Source organism: Argopecten irradians, chromosome 13 (assembly GCF_041381155.1).
Source record: "Argopecten irradians isolate NY chromosome 13, Ai_NY, whole genome shotgun sequence".
NCBI classification, from domain to species: domain Eukaryota; kingdom Metazoa; phylum Mollusca; class Bivalvia; order Pectinida; family Pectinidae; genus Argopecten; species Argopecten irradians.
This window is the reverse complement of record NC_091146.1, coordinates 29,185,746-29,207,550: the sequence shown is the minus strand read 5'-3', so window position 1 is coordinate 29,207,550 and position 21,805 is coordinate 29,185,746. Positions and strand designations below refer to the sequence as shown.

Sequence of the window (21,805 nt, the reverse complement as noted above, 5' to 3'; positions counted from 1 at the left end):
CAAATATTTTATTTTCGGAAATATAATTTGATATATTCATTACATTCAAATAATGAAAAGATAGGCCGAATCTGATATATGCGCATTAACACTACTTGCGGAAGTCATTGTTCCGGTGTATGTATTCTTTCGCGACAACCAACTGCGCTTACGCAAGTGTAAACGCTTTCCCAGTTGGTAATGTTATATAGCAAAGAAAAACGGGAATCGTAAATATTGATTAATAACCTTAACTTTGTTGTCAATGACTCATTTATTTATCGATAATACCACATTTGAAGTAATTATTATCGTAAAAGGCCCTCTGACACGGCTTTTAAGATCCATTCGTTACCTTATCCAAACATGCATAAAATAATATTTAAACTTTTCAGCACTGGACCGCGGAAAAATCCTGTCAATAGACTCATTAGTATCGGAATCATAACAATTTAAACAACATTACTCAAGTGTGTATACAATCTAAACATTGAAATGGATTGAAAATTGATTTCAGATATCTTTGATAATATGGAAGGCTAATTAGAAAGAAATTTGGGACGCTAATTAGAATTCTATATTGGAGGCTAATTAGAATTCTATATTGGAGGCTAATTAGAATTCTATATTGGAGGCTAATTAGAAAGACTCTCGCATATACATGTTACTTAACAATGTCAATATAATTAATAATGTTTGTATCGAACTGATCGACAGAACTTTGTAAATATGAACGCTTAAAATATGATCTTTCTTAGGAAATTGGCATTATGTTTAAGATGTCTGAGTATATGGTTATGACACATATACTTGCTTAACTCGGCTTGTATTTGCTACATGAACAAGATATTCTAATATATTTGATTTTAATAGTTTTGGACTATAAATTCATATAGGAATATGACGAAGTTTTATGCTCTGCTGTTAATAGCATTGTACGTTTTTTGCAACATTCCCTGTGCATACACACATGGTACAATAGAAGATCTGTTGAGATTGAGGGGAAAGTTGTTCGAGAATTACACAACAGATATTCGACCTGCGTACAATTTAAGTGACACCGTCGCAGTGACACTTGATATGATCCTCATCTCCATCTTAGATCTAAACGCAGTAACTGGCACAATCACACTGAACTGTGGTCTCTTTACCTTGTGGACAGACTATCGTCTGAGTTGGGACCCAAACGACTTCGGTGGCATCACAACTTTTGTTTTAAATTCGTTAAATGTTTGGAAACCTCGGATATACGTTGTGACATCATCTGACGATTTATCAGATTTTTCCTTCGACGATTATGATGTACGTGTATACTCCAATGGCCAAGTCAGTTCTTCACCTGGGCGTCACATGAAAGTCACTTGCATTTTCGATATGACATACTTCCCATCGGATTCACAAACATGTGTATTTCAGCTGACCCCAATGCTATACACTATGGAGGAAGTGATATTAATTCCAAAAAGTCCAGTAATTGATAAGTTTTACTGCCACACCAACGGGGAATGGGATCTTTGCTGGACATCCGTGAAGAACAATACCGATTACGGAAACCTGACATCAACGCTTGACTTCTCAGTCCATCTGAAAAGGCATTCCGCTTTCTTTATATTACCTCTGGCAGCGCCAATGCTACTGCTTCTGTTCCTGAACCCGTTTGTTTTTCTCCTGCCTGCTTCGTCTGGCGAACGAACGTCATATTCTATAACTATATCTCTGTCGTTGACCGTTTACATGACAGTGGTTAGTGAACAAATGCCGAAGATCTCTGATCCCATCTCAAAGATTTCCTACTTTTTCCTTCTGGCTATGCTGTACAGTGGCGTCGTGATCCTGTTAACAATTTTAACACTTCGCTGCCATGATGTAGCAAACATCAATTCATTTCCTAACTGGGTTTTGTGGCTTATCAAACGTGTAAAACGTTCAACATCATGCAGAAGGGAAAAGATAGCATCCCTAGAACAGGTTTCAGACTCTGGGGACGCTAATGATGCTACAACAGCAGACGGCAAGGATGAAATGAACGAAAAACAGAAAATACATTTATCGAAGGACGAGGTGACTGGTTTCATTGACAAGTTCTTGTTTTGTGTTACATTATTTTACACCACATTGACGTCGCTTGTGTTTACATTCAGCTACTGGCATTGAACATTAGGAAGTACTCGCATGTGGTTTATGCGCGTGGTTAATCAAGAATTCTTCGACCAACGCCGCATGTAAATACAGGGAAACCTTAAGTGGCTGACAAATGATATATATCAAGTTGCATTAGGAATAGAGCGGCTATAATGAACTTTGCTCGACGATTCGAGTATCAACTTTTTGCTTTCTACTAAAAGACTAAAAGATTGAGGATGCATTGTGTTGGCTACGATATTATATTGTATTTATGACACGGTATGTATAAAGCGGCTTTGAAAGACAAAGAAAGAACCACAGTAAATTAGTATCTGTTTCACAATCAAATAAACGGCGAATTAAATCAAATGTATAACAAGAAAATATTGTGTCTATATTCAAAATTCTATATAAGTACGTATGATTTCGTTCCTGTGGAAAATTTAGTCCTTTTCATTGCTTAAGCGAGAGGTTAGTTAGGACTAATTGTTTGTAATACATGGTGATGTAAGAAACATTAATATCCACGGTATGAATTTTTAAGCTTGAAAGACTTATTTCTCGGATTTTGCCATGTAACATAATTAAGCGTTTTTGCTAATGTTTTATTTCATTCTTTTTTATGTTTTCAGGAGGAATGTTAATATTAATATATGTATTATCCCTAGGGACATGGCGTTATAATTATACCTGGTGCCCTATTGTATGACCGTGAACGGCAACTATTTTGTGATATTATACTGTTATCTTTCACCAACTGATCGCATTCTATCAATTTGGCGCGATTTTAGCTCTCGTTCCTGTGTGAAAGTTCTGGGTTCAGTCCCCTGGACGAGACACAATAAAGCCTATAAAAGTGGTAGTTTCTATCCCTGCATAGTGCTCGGCATAAAGGGAGAGGAACGACTGGTTTTGTCCGTTAGATTGGTTGGTTGGTTGTTTTATTTACGGCGGACAAAATTTAGGATTTTTTTCTTTTATCACTTCCCTACTGTCTCTTCTTCCTAATGTCTCCCTTGACACTGCCTCACCGTTTACCTCCATTTGAGCGTTTGGCCCTATGAGGTCTGCTCTGGGTTATGTCCGCTGGCCGGGACAAACCAAAGTCGATACAAGTGGTAGTGTATTCTCTTTTATATAGTTGTGTTAACAGTACTTTCCAAATGGGAGTCCCGCGGAGTAGACAACGTTTACATACTTCCTCAATATATGCAACAAGGTAAAGTGGCCTTGGTGAGTGGAACGACTGGTTTGCCTGTTGTCAGTATAATGTGAAGCGGTAGGGGTGTACTTGTTCTGGCAGCATACTTGATTTATATAGCACTATTACAAGGAGCCATAACACAAACTGCTGTCTAAAAAAGACCACGCACTTCACACGCGCCACACATCCGAACCTTGGATATTAATATACATTTAGATGTACGTATCCTATGTGTACTTAACCAATCACCCGACCACCGACCGTGCTCAAAGGCCCACTACTTTTCTGAAACAGAAATTTAAAATTTTCAAAAAATTATACACGCGTTATTCAATTTTATATAACAAACTTTTATAGATGGCGTAAGATGAGGTTACAATACCAACCAATGCAAGATTCTTTGCGTAATTTGTGTTAACACTGAATATACAATTTACTTCATTAACGTCTGGTGCAGGGATAGTCAATGAACGTGCAGTAATTAGGACGACCCACGTTATGTAAATTGACATTTAATTTATTTTAACTAAATTGTTCATGATGTGATGACAAATGTTATATTGACAGTAAGCTAATAGCTTTAGAATCTACAAAATTATTAATCTCGTTTTACATTCCCATTTTAAAAGTAACAAAATGTTTCCGAAAAGTAGTGAGCCAAAAATATATATATAAGTATCGACTCCTTGAAAGTTAAAGCGATTTTCCTCAAATTTTAAAGTTTCAGTTCAAATTGTGTAATTAATTATATACTCAGGAAACTCGATATAATTCAAATACTAATATCCTGAATGTAAAATGTCTTCCAACAAAATTTTGAGATCTTATACATTTCTTCAATTAAGAAGACCGATGAAAGTACAGAGTGAGTTGTAAAGAGTCAATAGACATTCGTAAATCCAAGTCTCAAAGGAAATCCATTCAATGGTTGTCAAATCGGTCCTAACGCACTCCAATTTTTATATTATAGTAGCGAAATTATGGTGAAATTGTTATATCCAACAAATTCATAATTTAATCGAATTTAATAAAATTTTGCCTATTGGTAATGTGACAAGGGAGGATATTCTATATTATTTTTATTTCTGATCATAAATACTAGTAGTTTCCCTTTACCTGATGCTGTTGCCTGAGTCTTAGTAGAAAACCAAGCGATCTACCATTGGAGTAGCATGCAATATATGTTAATTAATACAAAACATCTCTGTTTCCGAATGTTCTTGTTTTCATCATAAGCAATTGATAAATACTGTATATAAGACAAGTAATACTAAAGTTTCTTTAGGCACTTTTACGCGAATCGTGCGTTGAAAAATTGAATACATAACATAACCGCATATCCGAGTTGCCTCCCCTACCACGTAAACGAAATTCAGCAGATTTCATTGAAAATATTTTTATTGTTTTAACATCATTTACGTCTTTTGTGCAACAGCTAACGTCATGATAGGCAGCTGATAACGCCAATGGCATATATATTAATTTGTATATATATGTAAGGTAGTGATGTAGCATTAATCGGTATGTAGATTTCGAGATACCAAGTACACAAACAATGTGAGTCGAGTAAGATTTTACCGTCGATTAGTCCCTCTCCCCGAGAAATTCACAAACACCGGCAGTAAATTTTACTTTAGCTACGTCGTTTTGGTATGTCGTAATGTACATATTTATTATATAGAAGGCAGATTAATTACATTCTGAATGTAGCACGTAATGGTATATATTTTGGTATAATTTGGTTTATCTATTATATTAAGGTCCTAATAAAAGCCAGTGTCATGTAGCGCGGCATCCCTGTAACCCTATAGAGGTAGGTAAGCTGGTAGTCTTGCTTAAGTCCCCATTAATATCATTAGTGATAAATATGATATTTGAATATTCCCGCTAGGTAAACAGGAAGCGGGGTACCTGTTGAACCTTGACAGAAGTTGTCATGTTAGCCGTGTTTAATTGTGAATCGCGGGCCTGAGTTAAACTATAGTGTATTTATAAGAGTACAAGTCTTAGTTATTTAATAACAATTTAACCATGTATAAATTTATTAGACTGTATTTAATTTCATAGTGTATTGTTGTGGTGTATATAATGTTGCTTAGACCTAGTACTGATGTGTAGTATATTCAAAGGTCAGTAACGCGAAATTGTTTACTAATGCTTGCAGCAAGAGTTAGGTTGTTGTTTTAAAGCATGGCCAAACTGGGTGACCGAAATATCAGTAAATTGTTACGGCACCTACTTAGTAGCGACGACTTGGGATGTTCTGGAAAGACACAGGCATGACGGTCTATGCACGTGTTAAACTAGGTGACCAACTTGTTAGTTAATTGTTACCGAATAGGTATAGGTATGGTAGGGACTACGTGGAATGTTCTGGAAGGAATGACAGGACATCACGTGGTCCACACACCTGTTTAACTGCGCAGTATAGTTTGTGCAAAATGTGCATATTACAGGCGGTTCTGTCCAGCCTCAACCAAGTCCAGTCAGAAAATCAAAACATTTCTATTTCGTTAAGCCTGCATCAGGCGCCGATAAGGCTGTATTCTGAATTAAAATTTTAAAATTAGTAAATTTTGACAGTTTATGATGAGCTGGGTAACCATAGGCATAATAGCGTTTATATGAAATATAAATGATGATACTATCGTTTCGGATGATACCACCATGAAGGAAATAGAATAGTTCTGTCTCCTGTCTTTTAAATAAACATGCCATAGTTTTAGTAATTCAATGTTACCACAAAAATGCTTTCCATTCTCAATCATTTTCTTTCTTTTGTATTTTGTTCCATAATATTAACAGAGGCGATATAAGTTATATCAACATCTCATAAAACACGGGGTGAAACTATAGTAGTTTTATCGTAAAACTATCGAACGGTGTGAGCTGATCGCTGTCTTCAGTAATATAGTTATATTCAGTAGCCACCGAGTGTGGTATTTTAGGTTTTAGTTTTATTAGTTTAACGTCCTATTAACAACCAGGGTCATTTATTGACATGCTAGGTTTGAGTTTTGTTGATAGAGAAAGCTGGAATACCCGGAGTAAAAACATCGACGGACGGTCAGTACCTGGCCAACTGCCCAACATGGATTTTGAACTTACAATCCAGAGGTGGAAAGCTTGTGGTAATACGGGGGGAACATCATATCCATTCAGCCATTGTGTCCCGCTCAACTAATCAGTATAAATGGCGGTGTTGTTCGATCAGAACACTATACATTAATACACTAATCAATTTTAAATTTAAACACAGGGGAAATCAAAAGAATATAAAAGTTTTCAGTTATAACGTTTATAAAAGGGTCGCTTGATAAATTTCCATTCAGATATCACGATGAAAACATTCCTGTGATGGTTGTACATGGTGTTTTTTTATTCGCCATGTTTATTTTGTAAGGATACAGAAATATTTTGCTATACCTCCTGGTTGTGTTGTTGTGTGGAATTTGTAGCAACTGAAATATATTTTTCATAGAAAACAACCACTTGTCTGTGTTTTGTGTATACCTTGTTATGTGGTTATACAGAGCTGGTGGTACTTTTACAGCCAGCTGACTCGTAAAATACTAAGAATTAAGTAGGCGTACCAAGCTTTGGGAGTTATAATCAACAGATATATAGTGATATATCAGAAGAGCACTGTAGACGGAATCCATTGATAAAACTATTGCTATGTCATGACAAACGATCACGTCGGTGCTATGAATAAACTCTTCTTTTGCCATTCAGCAGTTTTGTAAGATCCATCTTAAATCCCTACAGTGTTATAATAAAGCGTCTGTTGCACCTTGACTACAGGAAATAGATTATTGATTTCCGCCCACAAGCATCACGGTGATTCTGATTTAGTAGCTGGCGTCGCACATCAACGGACAGCCCGTCCAATTAAGAAAAGGTCACTCTGATCGGGTCTCACGTACGCTTTAACTATTTCCGTGTCTCTTGCACGCTTGATATATCTCATTGTCAAATCTTTATGTGAAGTAATATGTCACTGGCCGCGATATTGCTTTTTATATTGGCCCAAGTGTAAAAATTAACTAGATAAGCGATTAATTAGATTCGTCAATTACCCCATAGCAATCATACCTAGTGTCAATGATGTTGACAGTAAGATGGTATATATGAGGGCATTGTACCTGCTGCCACGTCGCATGATCATTCAATGCGACTTTAGTTAAAACCCTATCGTTAAGTTGCTCTTCTTCCTAACTCGCTTTTTTATTTCTAACATCTCAAATGACACCACCTCACATTTGGCCTTCAGTTTCGCGCTCGCCCCTTTTAGGTATGTTCTGGGTTCTTTCCCTTAGCATTGATACACCATAGTCTATACAAAACATTTTTGTCGCTTAGAATAAAGGGACGGACTGGGACGACCGGATAGCCCGTTGTTAGTATAATGTGACAGGGTGGGATGTGCTAATCTATATTTAATAATATGCATAATTTAGGTTAATACTAAAGGTATTATGCACAGCAGCCTATAAATTGTAGCCATGTTAATAAGGTAACGTAAATTACAGATTCTAAGATATATATTCTTCTTAATTTACTGTTATCTTTTAATTAATTAGTTTGTTTGTTTTATTATTTTATTATCCTAGTTCCAGCCAGTCTCATGTAAGGAAGACCTGTCATGTACGCAGTGTGTAGCGTGTGTGAAGTGCGATGTGCGTGTTTTAGGAGACTGCGGTATTTCGTGTTGTATCTTATTGTATAGTAGAACTGTTGCCCTTTTTATAGTGCTATATAACTCCTGCATGCTCTGCATAAAGGCCCACTATGTTTTCGATACAATAATTAAGAGTTTAAGAATAACATTATTTAACTTTTTTATTAATCACAATGTTAACTTTATCTTACAATTTTCATGTTATTAATATTTTAATTAAAAAATCCACATTATCATTGAACTGAGAAAACTGGATTCAGTCATTTAGTATATAAAATGAATGTAATGCTAATGAGATATTCCTACAATAACCCGGTAGATTGACAAGAATCATTTCTTAGTCACAATAGATGGCACAGAACCGTTCTCTGCAGAAGGCCACAGTGAATCGACATCAATGAATATGTGAGGGAAAAAGAAGTTAAATTGTTAAATTTGAGTGAGGACTTTTTCTATGTGAGCAAACCAAAGTGTATGTATGTGTGAGAACATCTATGTGCGAGTATGTGCATGTATGTGGTGTACATGTGGTATGAATGATGTGTGATGCCTATATTTACACCAACAGCTATGATTATGGTGAGAATGACAATCAAAATTAAAAAAATAGTGTGCATGATTAGAAGGATAAAGATATTAACTTATATCATTTGCTTTTATCGGTATATATTGTTGCTGTTGGAAAAAAATAACATAATTACAAAACAATTGATAAACTGGGAATAGTCGCTTTTTAATGCTGGCAACATGTAACGTAAAGTCCTACCTACAATCAACACAGATGTTTGTTGAAAGGAATATATATAAATAAGTTGTCTTAACGAATCGTGGTACTACATTCATAAATAGTGCTCGATTAGCTGCATGCTTTAGTGATATGGCCCTATAAAAAAGGGCAACAGTTCCACTATACAAGAAGACACAACATGAACATACCGCAGTCTCCCAAAATACGCTCAGACACTTCAAATTGCATACATGGGAGGCCGTCCTTACATGAGTATGGCTGTTAATAGCGCGTTAAAACAATCAAACATTCAAATCATGAGTGAAGAACAAGCAATGTCTTAATATGGAAGGGGGAAGTAAAAAGATTAAATACGTTCTGACATACTGGTGAAATGTAATTTTATACAAACGACTGGAAGGAAAGCATTTTATCGGACCGAATTTAGATGAACAGACCATCAAATGAGTTCGGTTTTTCTTCTGAAATACAACAGCCGCTCTATTTATACAAGAGTCAAAATCATCTCATTTTAGCACCAGTCTCGTGTGATAGACACATGACGGTATCGGGAATCATCATAGATAATGCACTAGTTGGCCGAACGTGTTTTTGTAGCTATATTTAGGGATAAACTGCCTACGAATCATATTGTTTAGTACGATAGCCTTATAAAGTAATAAACACTTTATGTGGTATGAACCGAAAACAAATTACTTTTAATGAACATATCACGTTATCGTATGTAAAATGGGTTTGTTTGGGTAAACTGGACCAGGCAAACAAATATTTATTTAAACTCACTCACGCGGCCCTTCCATGTGTTCATTTTCGCTTACCTGCTGCGTTACAGTTTATACGCCTTTGTAGCTGTTTATTATTTGGTCAATGTTGTTTTCACAGGAATGATATTCCTCGCGCTTCTGCCAACTTTGATTTTCATATGTGATTTTATGAAACTCGTCACGACCTAGATCCTCTTAGACTCGCTTGAAAATATAAATATGAAATTAACACTTATTTAAGAACCTTTATACAAAATATTAATATGTATAATTTTGCTTAAAACCAATCGTATGTTACCAAATATTAGTTGTTTTTACCTCACATAATATATGTGGGCCTGATGCATTATATTGCAACATATACATTCTCATTCAGCCAATGATAGCATCAAGAATTACACTATTACAATGTAACTAGGCGATTTTTTTTTTTGCGCGTGTCCTAAGCCGGGCTCGAATGACTTATCCAAAAGAGAGTTCCTACTAGCGGAAAGTTAGAAGGCGACCATATCATTATTTACAGGTAAACATTGCTACCCTTCACCCTCCTTTCAAATGCGGGCGGTCGATCTCGAACACAGACCAACCAAGGTTCTCTCTCTAAGTAAGCTTCTAATATTGATTACTGCCTCACTTTTTAGCCTTGACCCTTTAACCTTTTGCCTTCAGTTGCGCGCTTGCTCCGCCGAGGTAGGCTTTTGGTTTTATCCCCTGTCCGTGGTACACACCATAGTTTATACAGTTTATCCCCAAGAATAAATGAACTGGGACGACTGGATAGCTCGTTGTTAGTCTAATGTTTAAACTTCGGGGTCAAATGAGTTTTTCTATTTTAGCAAGCGCGTGGTTTAGCCACGTGACGGTATCAGGAGGTATTATAGTAGACAATACACTAGTTGACCGGGCGTGGCTTTTTTGTAGCCAATTTTGTGAATAAACTGCTGATCCAAACTGTTAGGTCAAACTGGGAAGATTTCTATTGTTCAGTATCCAAAGGCTATCGACCCTGTACGATCACACGCCTGGCTGTCGAACAAGTGACAAGTTTTAAATGAAACACCGAGTCAATATGATATATATCAAACATCTCGTGACCATGTATTAGTCAATGAAAATAGTAGAAAATCAGAGCATATCTCATATAAGATTTTAGTATGATTCTCGTCTCAGAGTTTCATTTTTTTGTCCCAAACATAAAAAACTTCTTATTATCAAAATATATCATATGAAATAAAAACTTAGTTAATGTCCTAAATATAAGCTTGCTTAAAACCAATATTATGTTATCAATTATGAGATATTTTTCATGACAAATATAATCGTGATACATCATATGGCAATGTATGGATTTCTATACGACCGACAATATTGCATAAAAAGTCCCGCTATAACAGAGTAGTGTGTGGCCAGCCGGGCGAACACCCATGATCCCGGACTTTGGGATAGCGCTGAAAGGGAAATTCCCCCTAGGCGAAACTAGACGGCAACTGTCATTATGTTTAATTAAAACCTACTACAATAATGATAAAAACAACACGGACATTCTGCAGTCTCCCAAACACACACACGACATATATTGTATACTCAGTACATTGTCCTTAAATTACCTTATTACTGTTACCAGGATATTAAGTCTTATTAATCAACCACAGTAGATTAAGGAAGTTAATAGGGAAGCATCTCGATTTGGTAAGTTAGGTGATTCAGTTCAAGTTGCTTGGTCTATCACTTTCGCTCTGTGAAAACTGTGTGAGTGTTATACACATTTTCTCCGTCTGTCCGACGTTTAAACTTTCGTATTTTACATCTTTTTTATAAAGTTGTAGCACTTGAAGTGTATTTTATTATTAAAGTAAAAAATCTTTTTAACGTTTACACGTAGAAAAATAGGCCCTAAAGATGCCAAATCATTCCGAACTCTTCAGAACAATCTTGAAGTAACACGAGGGTTGTGAAAGCAAGAGAAAATGTCAACAATTTTTCGTATACAAAACATGTGGTCGACCTCAGCAGAGAAATTAATGGTCGCACATAACAATATTTCATACACACAATATTGAATTACAGCAATGTGTGAATTAGATGATTCAAATACTCGCTCTGAGGACATATAACAGCATGATTTGCTCATATCAGACAGTAAAAACTTAAACAAACACTTGCAGTTACTCTAGTTACCTGGCTCACCACGTGCAGGTCACGTGGAAGTCAGTCACGTGATAGAATTCGGAATTCCGACAAAACCCGAAGGTGCTGAACATGGCGATGATTGAAGGCGCTTTGTTCAAAACCAGGAATATATGATTCCTAGATTTCGGCTCTCACAGGCCGACATATGCTTTTGCATGGCCATGTTCAAATATCAAAGGTTTGAGCGACATATCGTTACAGTGAAATTAGCATGAATTATCATTTAAAGCGTGTTACATGTATATTAACAATAAAATTGATTCAAGTTCCATCGCCCTGTATGATATGTTTTGCGTGTTTGGATGTTTTGGGAGACTGGTGTATCCTTGTTGTGTCTTCTTGTGATAGTTGAAATCTTGTTCCAGGTACAGTGTTGTCATACTGTACAGTATACCGCCAGAAACACACAAACACTATCAACGAACGTTAAAAAACCAAAAACTACAACATTTATATATTACTCTGTGTCTAGGCCAGGAAATAGCACCCAAAGCCTTGCTTAGTCAAAGTCAATGGATACTATATCGGAAATGTCACTTAGGACAATCGTTTAAAGTAGGATCACTAATAGTCGCCTTTTACAATTATGAAATCGGGCGTTGATATGGAGCAACCAGCTGACCGGATTATTCCTTTAATATGTCAGCTTTTTAAATTATAATGGCGTAGCCCTTCGGGCACGAAGTGCGAAGCACTTCTAAGGTAACAGATACACGAAAATATAAGAAAAAACACAATCGTCAAAATTCAATCCTACACACTGACAGCTTCAGTTTGCGGCAGCCATTTTTTCATACATATGGAGAGGTTGTGCGTTGCTCCTGTACTGCTCTGCCAAGTAAATGTATATTTAACTAATTCAAATGCATAACAGGAGTAATTAAACTCTTTTTATTATTTTTTAAATAATAATAATAATAAAACTTAGAGAATTAAAAGCTATAGAATGCAGTATGTAGAATGTAGTATTGCTTACTACAGTCGGAATATCACATGCCATTTCATTTCCACACATCTCCATATTTGTAATAATTTTTGATCAGTATCCCTTTATGTACATCATTCGAAAACATCCTTGATATGTTAAGAATGTTGTTCCCACATTTAATGCTTTTGTGATGATCTAACGGGAAAAGCAACTGCAAAACACATAGTTTCGTTAACGTGCTTCCAAACTTGTTCAATCGCGTTTCCGATACTTTTTATCGAAATATAGGTTAATGTGACATGAGCTACTCTGGGAGTGTATTTTATACATAGCTGTATTCTATTTTTACAGTATCTCAAACAATGATATCGATGATTCACGCTCCTTGTCGGGTTAACGAGCCGGTGCGACTGCCTCTTAGCCATCAATCACGTGCAAGCCAATTTAGATCATCCTTAAAAAGAATTTCTATATATAGATTGAATATCGCCAATCGTTGTGCCTAGTGATATCTCCTCTACCGAGAGCTCTCCAGCACATCATAAATGGAGATAAGAAAACACGTTTACTATATAAAGGTTATTCTGGGTATGCTTATGAACTTTCTATGCTAGTTGAATAATTGATGGCGCCGAAGTGATTCCTCAGCGCGTGCGAGTCGCGCGATAGTCATAGAATATAGATAGCAAATACAGTCTGTCGTCTGAAGTGTCACATCGTAATATAGAGTCGTTTTGTCATGGTGAATCTTTATCTTCTTTTACAAAACATTTGCCATGATGTCTAATCAATCTGTAAAATGAATTACTTCTAGTTGTAATAATGAGCTATCATAATCTTGATATTTTCTCTTTAATTGTTAAAGAAAATACAATCTGATGTTAATCTGATTAAAAACATATCGTCATTCTTGCTCCGTTTCATAGAAGATCTAACAACATCTCATTAGAGGTGACATTCTGGTGACCTTTATACTCTCTGTTATTTTATATCTGTCTACATCAACTGAAAACAACATGTCATCACAGTATGAATAAGCGTGTTACTATTTTATGGTATAACGTTACGAGTGAAATACTTACATACTTCGGTTTGGTTTGCCTTATTATATTAACGTTCTATTAGCAGCCATGATCAGGTACGGATGACCTCTCATGAATGTAGCGTGTATGAAGTGTGTGGTTTGTATTTTGGGAGACTGCGGTATGTTCGTGTTGTGTCTTCTTGTATAGTGGAGCTGTTGCCCTTTTCATGATGCTATGTCAATACAGCATACTGCCTACATACACGAAATAGACTTTAATAGTCGTCTAAAACTCACCATCGAGGCGGTAACATGATTGGTCGATTTGAAAAGTTACCAGAACTTGACTTCTATTAAGATGTTGTTGAATTCTCTATGAAACGAAGTGAGAAAAAGGATATGGTTTTTAATCAAATTGGTGACATAATAACATGACTTTACTATACAGGAAAATAATGTAACACCTATTGTACGCAATCACACGTAAAGACGGCGATTACCATGTAAGTAGCTTCAACAGTGCCTAAAACATCCGTCGGATATTTTTGGTTCATCTTGAGAGGTTGATTTAAAATATGAAGTTGACACGTCATCTCATTTGGTAGTTTTTATGGTTGAATATATCAACATTCCATTAATAGCTGGAGTTATCTTATGATACCTTTCCGTGTATATGATGTACTGAGTGTGGCATGCGAGGTGTGTGGTTTAGAAGACTGCGCTAAGCTCGTCGTAAAAGTAGATTTTTAGGAGAAATCTATACAAAGCAATGTAAATATGGTAAAACAGTAGAAACCTAGCTCGATTGGTGATGTTTCCGTCTACTGAGATAACCATGCGACGCCATATTTTTATCATGACGGCAAAACTACATGTAACGTCAAAATAGTGTTATTACACATTTGCTTAAGATATTTATGATGTTGCTGTATGACATGGCTGGGCAGGTCAATTACATCATAAAGCGTGTTGGGCGACCGCGGTCGATTTTCCCGTTCAGTATAATGTAACCGGATAGGCTGTGTTTGTACTAGGTGTTTGGCCGTATAATTCAGTAAAATAGCACTATACAAAAGGAAGGCAAGCTAGTGTTCCGCTATCACAAGGAGCAACAATAAGGACAAACGACAGTCTCCCAAAACATAAGTCATTTACATACCACAACACATTGCACGCATGCGAGGCCGTTCGCCACTCACAACATGTCTACTGCGTTTGAAAATCGCCTGAAGTAGCCTTAACGCCTAATAGGAGGCCGATACAATTGTACACTAAAAGTATATGGCATTTTGTTTTTTTCAATAGTGCAATTCAAATCCGGGTTGGATGGCCTAAATTCTTTGTTATTATTGGTAACACATTCCCTGTGTCATAAAGCAAAATATAATGTCGTGATGGTAATAATATGCCATAAATTTATCCTTTGATCATCAACAATAAGAACCGTGATGGCAAGTACACGTTAATTGTACCCAATGTCATGATGGAACTCGACACTTATTTGAAACTGTGAGAACATTTGTAGACTATCTATTGACGTCAAACAATCTATATTTACCTGTGATATCGATCACAATGATTGGTACATTACTGGGATGTTTAAAGTGCGTTGAAGTATATTCTTGCCTTTTTTAAAGCTATTGAAAAAATAAGGTACGGTACCAAATAATTGAATACGCTTGAGTTTCTTCTGAGATAGAGTATAGTTATATTTTTCTAAATAAATATCACGCATATAAATCAATACATTTTAATGTAACTAGCAACGGTATGCATGAAAAGATTCTTTAAACGAAAAAAAAATAAAGTCACATGATATGTTCGACTGTGATTTCGCCCTTTTATGTCACACTGGTAAAAAAACGAAAGTTATTGACTTATTTAGCCTATTGTTAATGTATAGTTGTTAATATTCGCAGGGGTTGTGATTTCATTTAATTCGCGGATGATCCAAATCATCATCATCATCATCATCATCATCATAATCATCATCATCATCAAAACCACCATCGTCATCATCATCATCATCATCATCATCATCATAAGCATCATCATCATCATCATCATCATCATCATCGTCATCACCATTATAATCATCATCATCATCATCATTATCATCATCATTACCATTGGCATCTTCATCATCATCATCATCATAAGCAGCAGTAGCATCTATCTAAGCTTGCTAAAACAAACACCACAAAACACCAAAAACGATAATGTTGTCGGTAAATGAGTCTAGCTGATGACGAATGTTCTTTAGCAAAAAACCACTAGATCCATACACACATAGAGGAACATTATATAAACGTAAAACGGACATAACAAACGATCAGGATAGCAATGATAGCAATAAATACCCGCAGGGTAAACTGTAAAACAATAGGATAGAATTCTATAAATTTATCGGATGATTATCATCTTCTTACAGTATAAACCGGTCATCGTGTGGGAGTTGTTGTCCGTTATCGACCCCATATTTGACCTTTCTGTATACAACATAGTGCCAGTTATAGCATTTCTTGCGATAACAATTGGTGTCTGCTTGTATTTGCAATTCAAATTTTTCAAAGATGTGATATGTATTTGATTCTTTGTCAATAAAGCACCTCTTTGAAATGGATCAATTATTCTCTTTCAAAGAAACGCTTCCCGCCCACACTCCGTGTATATCATTTGAAGTATATTCAGCAAGACAATAAAACATCCCTCAAAGACAAGCTTTTCAATAACTGTATATATAATGAACATCTACCTAAAGTGACATTTGCGAATAATTAAGTTTCCTTATATAAGAAGACTGGATCAATATACAATATAATAAGTATAGTTTTCCATCTTCAAAAGGAATCGTCTCGCGCTATCTGGCAAATAATTGTGTAAATGTCCTCTATATGAATTGATTGAGTCCATAAAGTAATAATATTTCCCTCTTCAAAAGAGAACGTCTAGTTTTGTCTAAATGAACAGAAAAAAGCAAAATCATTTGAACAGAATAAAGCAAAATAATTTATATCAAAGAGGGCAAGCATCGTTGACCATTGGTGATTGCTATATTACAAAATTGCTATATATTGACCATAAATGTGAATAGGACGTAAATAAAATCACCCACCAACAAAAACCGACTTCGAACATAGAAGTTACAAATAGTTAGTACTTTTTAGATTCATTTCAATCATGTAACAACATCGTGTATCATAATTTGCTGTTTATATATCACATTTTGTGCGAAACGGAATTCTAGCTTCTCCGCTTGTCATCTTATCATGGTCGTCAAGGTTTCCACTCAGAATTTTTTTTATTATTATTCGTTGATTAATTCAGTTATTGTATAATTTAAATGTAAACTGCTTGTAAAGTCGAATTTGATTCGTGAATGCGGCAGCAGAATAATTTCTAATAGAAAATAGTCCATTAATATAATTGAAATTGCAAGTGAAACTATTAAATTGTAAGGATTAGCTTGAATATATTTTTGATTTATGGTGATATAACATAAAAATGTGAACTATCAAAAACAGTTTTTTCCTGCAAAAACACATCTAAATACCACATGCTCAAATCAATGATCGAAGCGCTTAAGTATCGTTCGGCAAAATAAACAATTTAGTATTTTGTTGTAAACAAAGTCTATAAATGCATGACATTTTCATATCATTATCAGCCAATTATGAACTGCGTTTTTTTAACATATGGTATGTACTTAATATATGTGGATGCATTTCTACCAATGGTATGTTTTTAAGGTTTAAGAACCCGTTTTTGGCCAAGATCAAACACAACTCGATGTTAACGCCTTTGTAAAAATCGAATGCGGACAAACCATCGGTCCTTCAACATGCTAAAAACACTAGTAAACATAACGGCATGCTTATTTGGTGACATACACAAAGTAAATATGTACTGAACCCTGTGATCTTGCAAAATTGAAATATAAAATTTGTTTTTCATATTTGCCAAACATTTACAAACAACACAACAATCTACAAGTCAACAATAACATATAAGGTTAGAACGGATATATAGACACTTTATATCAATTGAGTTATGATCAAGTACACCTAAGAAGTGATATAGAGGTATACAAAAAATCACTAGTTTAAACAGGGGGTTAAACTTTAATATATTTCTATTGACGTAGTATTGTAGTTTTGTTTATTTTTTATCTTCAGAAGATTGACGTAATTCACCCAACAAGCTTATAAATACACAAATAATTATACAGTGAATTTACCTATTTTAACGATTATCATATTTTGCGCAAGAGGTTTTACGCTAAAAATATATACGATATTGCTTGTAGAGATGCTACCCTATATGACAAATGATATGTTTTCTCTATCAAAAATTCTGTATTTGCATATTACAATTGTCTGTCCTTTTACGTAGGTATTAATTGCGACGTCACGTATTTGCGAACGTAATGATGCCATTCTTTCCCGAGAAAACGACGTAAATTTCGCTCTCAAAATAATGAAGTCAGAAAAGTTACCTACCCGCAAGGGAGCAAACGCTGTAACATGCAAATACGGAATGGGAGAAGACGAATTTTTTTTCTCTTATGTTACTTACTTCGCATCATTACCAACATTGAACAGTTTGACCTTCTTATTTCACTTCAAGATCAAAAAATCATTAATCATTAATTGCGTCCAGATAAATTCATTGCAATATTTAATATACGGAATTAAAATCTGATTGTGCATACACCAAAAGGTAAAAATATGTTATGTGTTAATTACTTATATAAACACGATTAAACACCAATTACTGTTCATTTGTTCATTATAGCGTATGATATGTCGGCGGTGAGGCATCTCTAAACTATGAAATTTACCATTTCCCTTATTGGATAAAATAAATCAAGACGTAAAAGTGATTATGCTCTAAGATTAAAATGGATATTAATTATGTTTAACATATAATTATTATAATAATTACACGAAGAAACGAATCTTTGCTACCACGAAGATTTAAAGCACCTTAATTATTAAAATGAACCGGAATATTGTATAAACGGTTATTGTCACGTGTCAAAGGTTTTGAAATATAGACTTGATAGAAGAACATTACCTTTCAGCAGATATTTAACGTCTCACGAACTGGCTATACCAAACATTTATTCTATATAATTTTCAAAATTTCACGGATTCATTTGGCTTTCGCAATTGAAGCAATGCTGCAAAAATCGCAAAAATGTTTTCAACAACTTTTTTTCCTTGAATTTATCGACCGACTTTATTTATTCAAGATTCATAAACGAAACTGTATTCGTTTCCATTTAAACATGTGTCGTGTAAACATGTGTCGTGGTACGTGGAACTAGACAGAGTGAAATCTCAAAATCAATTCAATTCGGTGTTATCAAGTTCAATGTATTTTGGTTTTATGGCATTGTACATACTGCCTTATCCATGTTATGTTGATGGAAATGTCTCGTTACTTCACCCATATATATGTATCAACTGCTTTTTATTTTAAGAATAACAAAAGTGTTAAGCAAACTTAACGCTGATGAAACTTTATGACCGGAAGTCAATATATATTTAAGAGAACGACAAATGGAATCAGTTCCATTAAGAACTTTAATGCTGTAAGTTTCTGAGTGGTGCCAACACAATAAATAAACTCCAAAACATATGTTTTCGCACCCGATCATCGATATCGTGTGGCAATGTATGTTTATTTATTGTTTAACCATTAGTTGTACATGGTTAATGGGAAAATCCAGACCTCGGGATATATTTCTAAAATAAACCCACTGTACCTATTTCATAAATAAGAATCCATATTACCATCCAAACCCATTTCTGATGTTTAATGATGTTTAAAATTGTTTTTAAGTGTTCCCCAGTGTTGTATGACTCAGATAATGAACGTATAATGACTTATATTTATTATTTGCAGTGACTTATAAAATATTGCAAAAATATGTACCAAAAAATATTCGTGTAAATTATTTTCCTTGTTTACGTCAAAATAGTTTGTAAATTGAAACACTAAACTATTATTCCACTACTAAAACCCCTTACAAGCATAATTTAAAAAAATATGTTCACGGTTCACGTTATCCATACAACTTAACCAAAATCTGAATAAATAGTTTTTACACAATATGCATATTATTTCCGATACTGGCATAATGTCCCAATCTAGTTCATTAATTGTGAAATATTTTATTGATTTGATTGAAGTATTATCAACACTTTTCAATGCAAGTATTAATTTGAATGTTGACATAAAAAGAAATGTTGTGCATTATTTTGATAAGCTATGTAACAACAACCGTGATGTTTGATTATAATGGAATAGTGTCATTTATTACATTGTTATACACTATTGTGATTTTCTAGTATGTACGTTATGTATTAAAGACAGGTGCTGCTTTAAAATTCTATTGCAAAAGATTGACCTTTCAATAATCATTGATATCGATGAGTTGAACATTTCCTTATAAACCAAAACGTATTAGCTAATTGTTTTGTTGCGAAATATTTGTATGTGATAGTGCTATGAAAAGCTCTAGAATCTTACCATTAATTGGAGAACCAACACGAATATAGAGAGCCGCTCAAACCATACATATCCACACACGCAAAATATTGTATACATGGACGGCCGTCAACAAATGAACCTAGCTATTATCAGGACTTTAGTCTGATCCTCCCATCACCAAAGATCATGCATGACCCTCTTGAATATTTTTCTAATACTGGCCATAGTCATTTTGTTTACGCCAAATCTTGTTTTACCTCACAACAAGCACTTTTAAATCATGTTCAAACATATATATTTAAGATAAACTCACATTTTTTTATGTTTATTTTCAATTATTGTATATTTTATATTATTTCAAATTACAGTGTTGACGTGAATGTCACTGAAATCGACATTCTGTTTCCAAAAACAAAAATTGATTATAGCTAATGTATATCGTTACTTCCACACAAAGGCCGATGATATTGGCCCTGCTTATAATCTGTATTCCCGTGACGCTTGACCTTATATGTGACTCGTAAATTACAAGCGCTTAACGAAACAGACAATATCCAGGCTATCTTTGTATTTGTATTATCGATATGACTTAGGCGCCAGGAACACATAAAATCAATTTTTTGTTGACCTTACCGTTGTCGAATAGTTTTGTTCTCAAAACAATACAAAAAAATATGATTGATCTCGATATCGATAACTTATCACCTTTTTTCAAACTATTTGTTTCTCATTTCCGATGGAAATGCTAAAGCACCCATATTATCTTTCAATCCAAATCGAAACAAAGCGTAATAGCTATGCTTACATTATACGGTAAACACTTGATACATTCAGGATATGCCCTGATGTTAGGGCGTGAGCATTGTACCTGCTGCCTAATTGTATGGTCCTAAAGGCGACCGCAGATGGTAGTTTCATGATAAGGGAGACAACTCTTTATGCAGACACCTGAGTTATGAAAGATACATCAAGCTCTTCAATACCCTGAATGACCATGATTAATTTGATAAACTTCTTCTCAACATGTTGCTGTTTTAGGTTATTAATATATCATTTTCATAAGTTTTGAAAATAAACTTAATAATACAATCAAACATACATTGTTATTTTATGTTATACATATTCAACAATGTTATTTATTTTAGTATAAACGACATTAATATCCAGGTTAAATAATTACTAAAAAATGCTGTTACGTTGTGCAATGAGGATAGAAAAGCGAATTATTAATTAATAATAATAGCTTTTGTGGTGGTAAAAATCTAAAAATAGAAAAAGTGATTCAATTTTCTTGAAAGTTGGCTTGATAGAATCAATACATGTCATATCATGTATTTATTCTGTTATTTCTTTGTAACATCACAATTCTGATATAATTTTTCGTCCATTACATGGAAAATAACACTTTTTTATTTGAAAAGACATTGATAAAACATATATAGCACATCTATTAAACCGTGTATAAAGCATAAACATGTTGATTAAGATTCTCCACCGCTGTCAAATGGTAATTTTCTCTATAAAAACAGAAGCAGACTAATTAGTAATTTTACAGAAATAAAATAGACCTTTATATATAGACATGTATACAATTAAAACTAATTATTGTTCTAATGATCAGTATCGTTTATGTTCTGTTGGCGTCAGAACATATTTAAGAATTAC

General features: G+C 34.6%; 1 protein-coding gene across 1 annotated transcript; it reads left to right on the top strand.

The window, feature by feature from the left end:
* The first annotated feature begins 778 nt into the window (after window positions 1-778).
* On the top strand, window positions 779-2,598 carry LOC138306486 (acetylcholine receptor subunit alpha-like). Its single transcript, XM_069246950.1, has one exon. It carries the CDS (start codon window positions 880-882, stop codon window positions 2,131-2,133), a length of 1,254 nt encoding a protein of 417 aa, XP_069103051.1. The 5' UTR covers window positions 779-879; the 3' UTR covers window positions 2,134-2,598.
* The last annotated feature ends 19,207 nt before the right edge of the window (window positions 2,599-21,805 follow it).

Excerpts from the sequence above, each read along its gene's own strand:
- LOC138306486 (XM_069246950.1), top strand. The coding sequence starts at position 880 with ATGACGAAGTTTTATGCTCTGCTGTTAATAGCATTGTACGTTTTTTGC.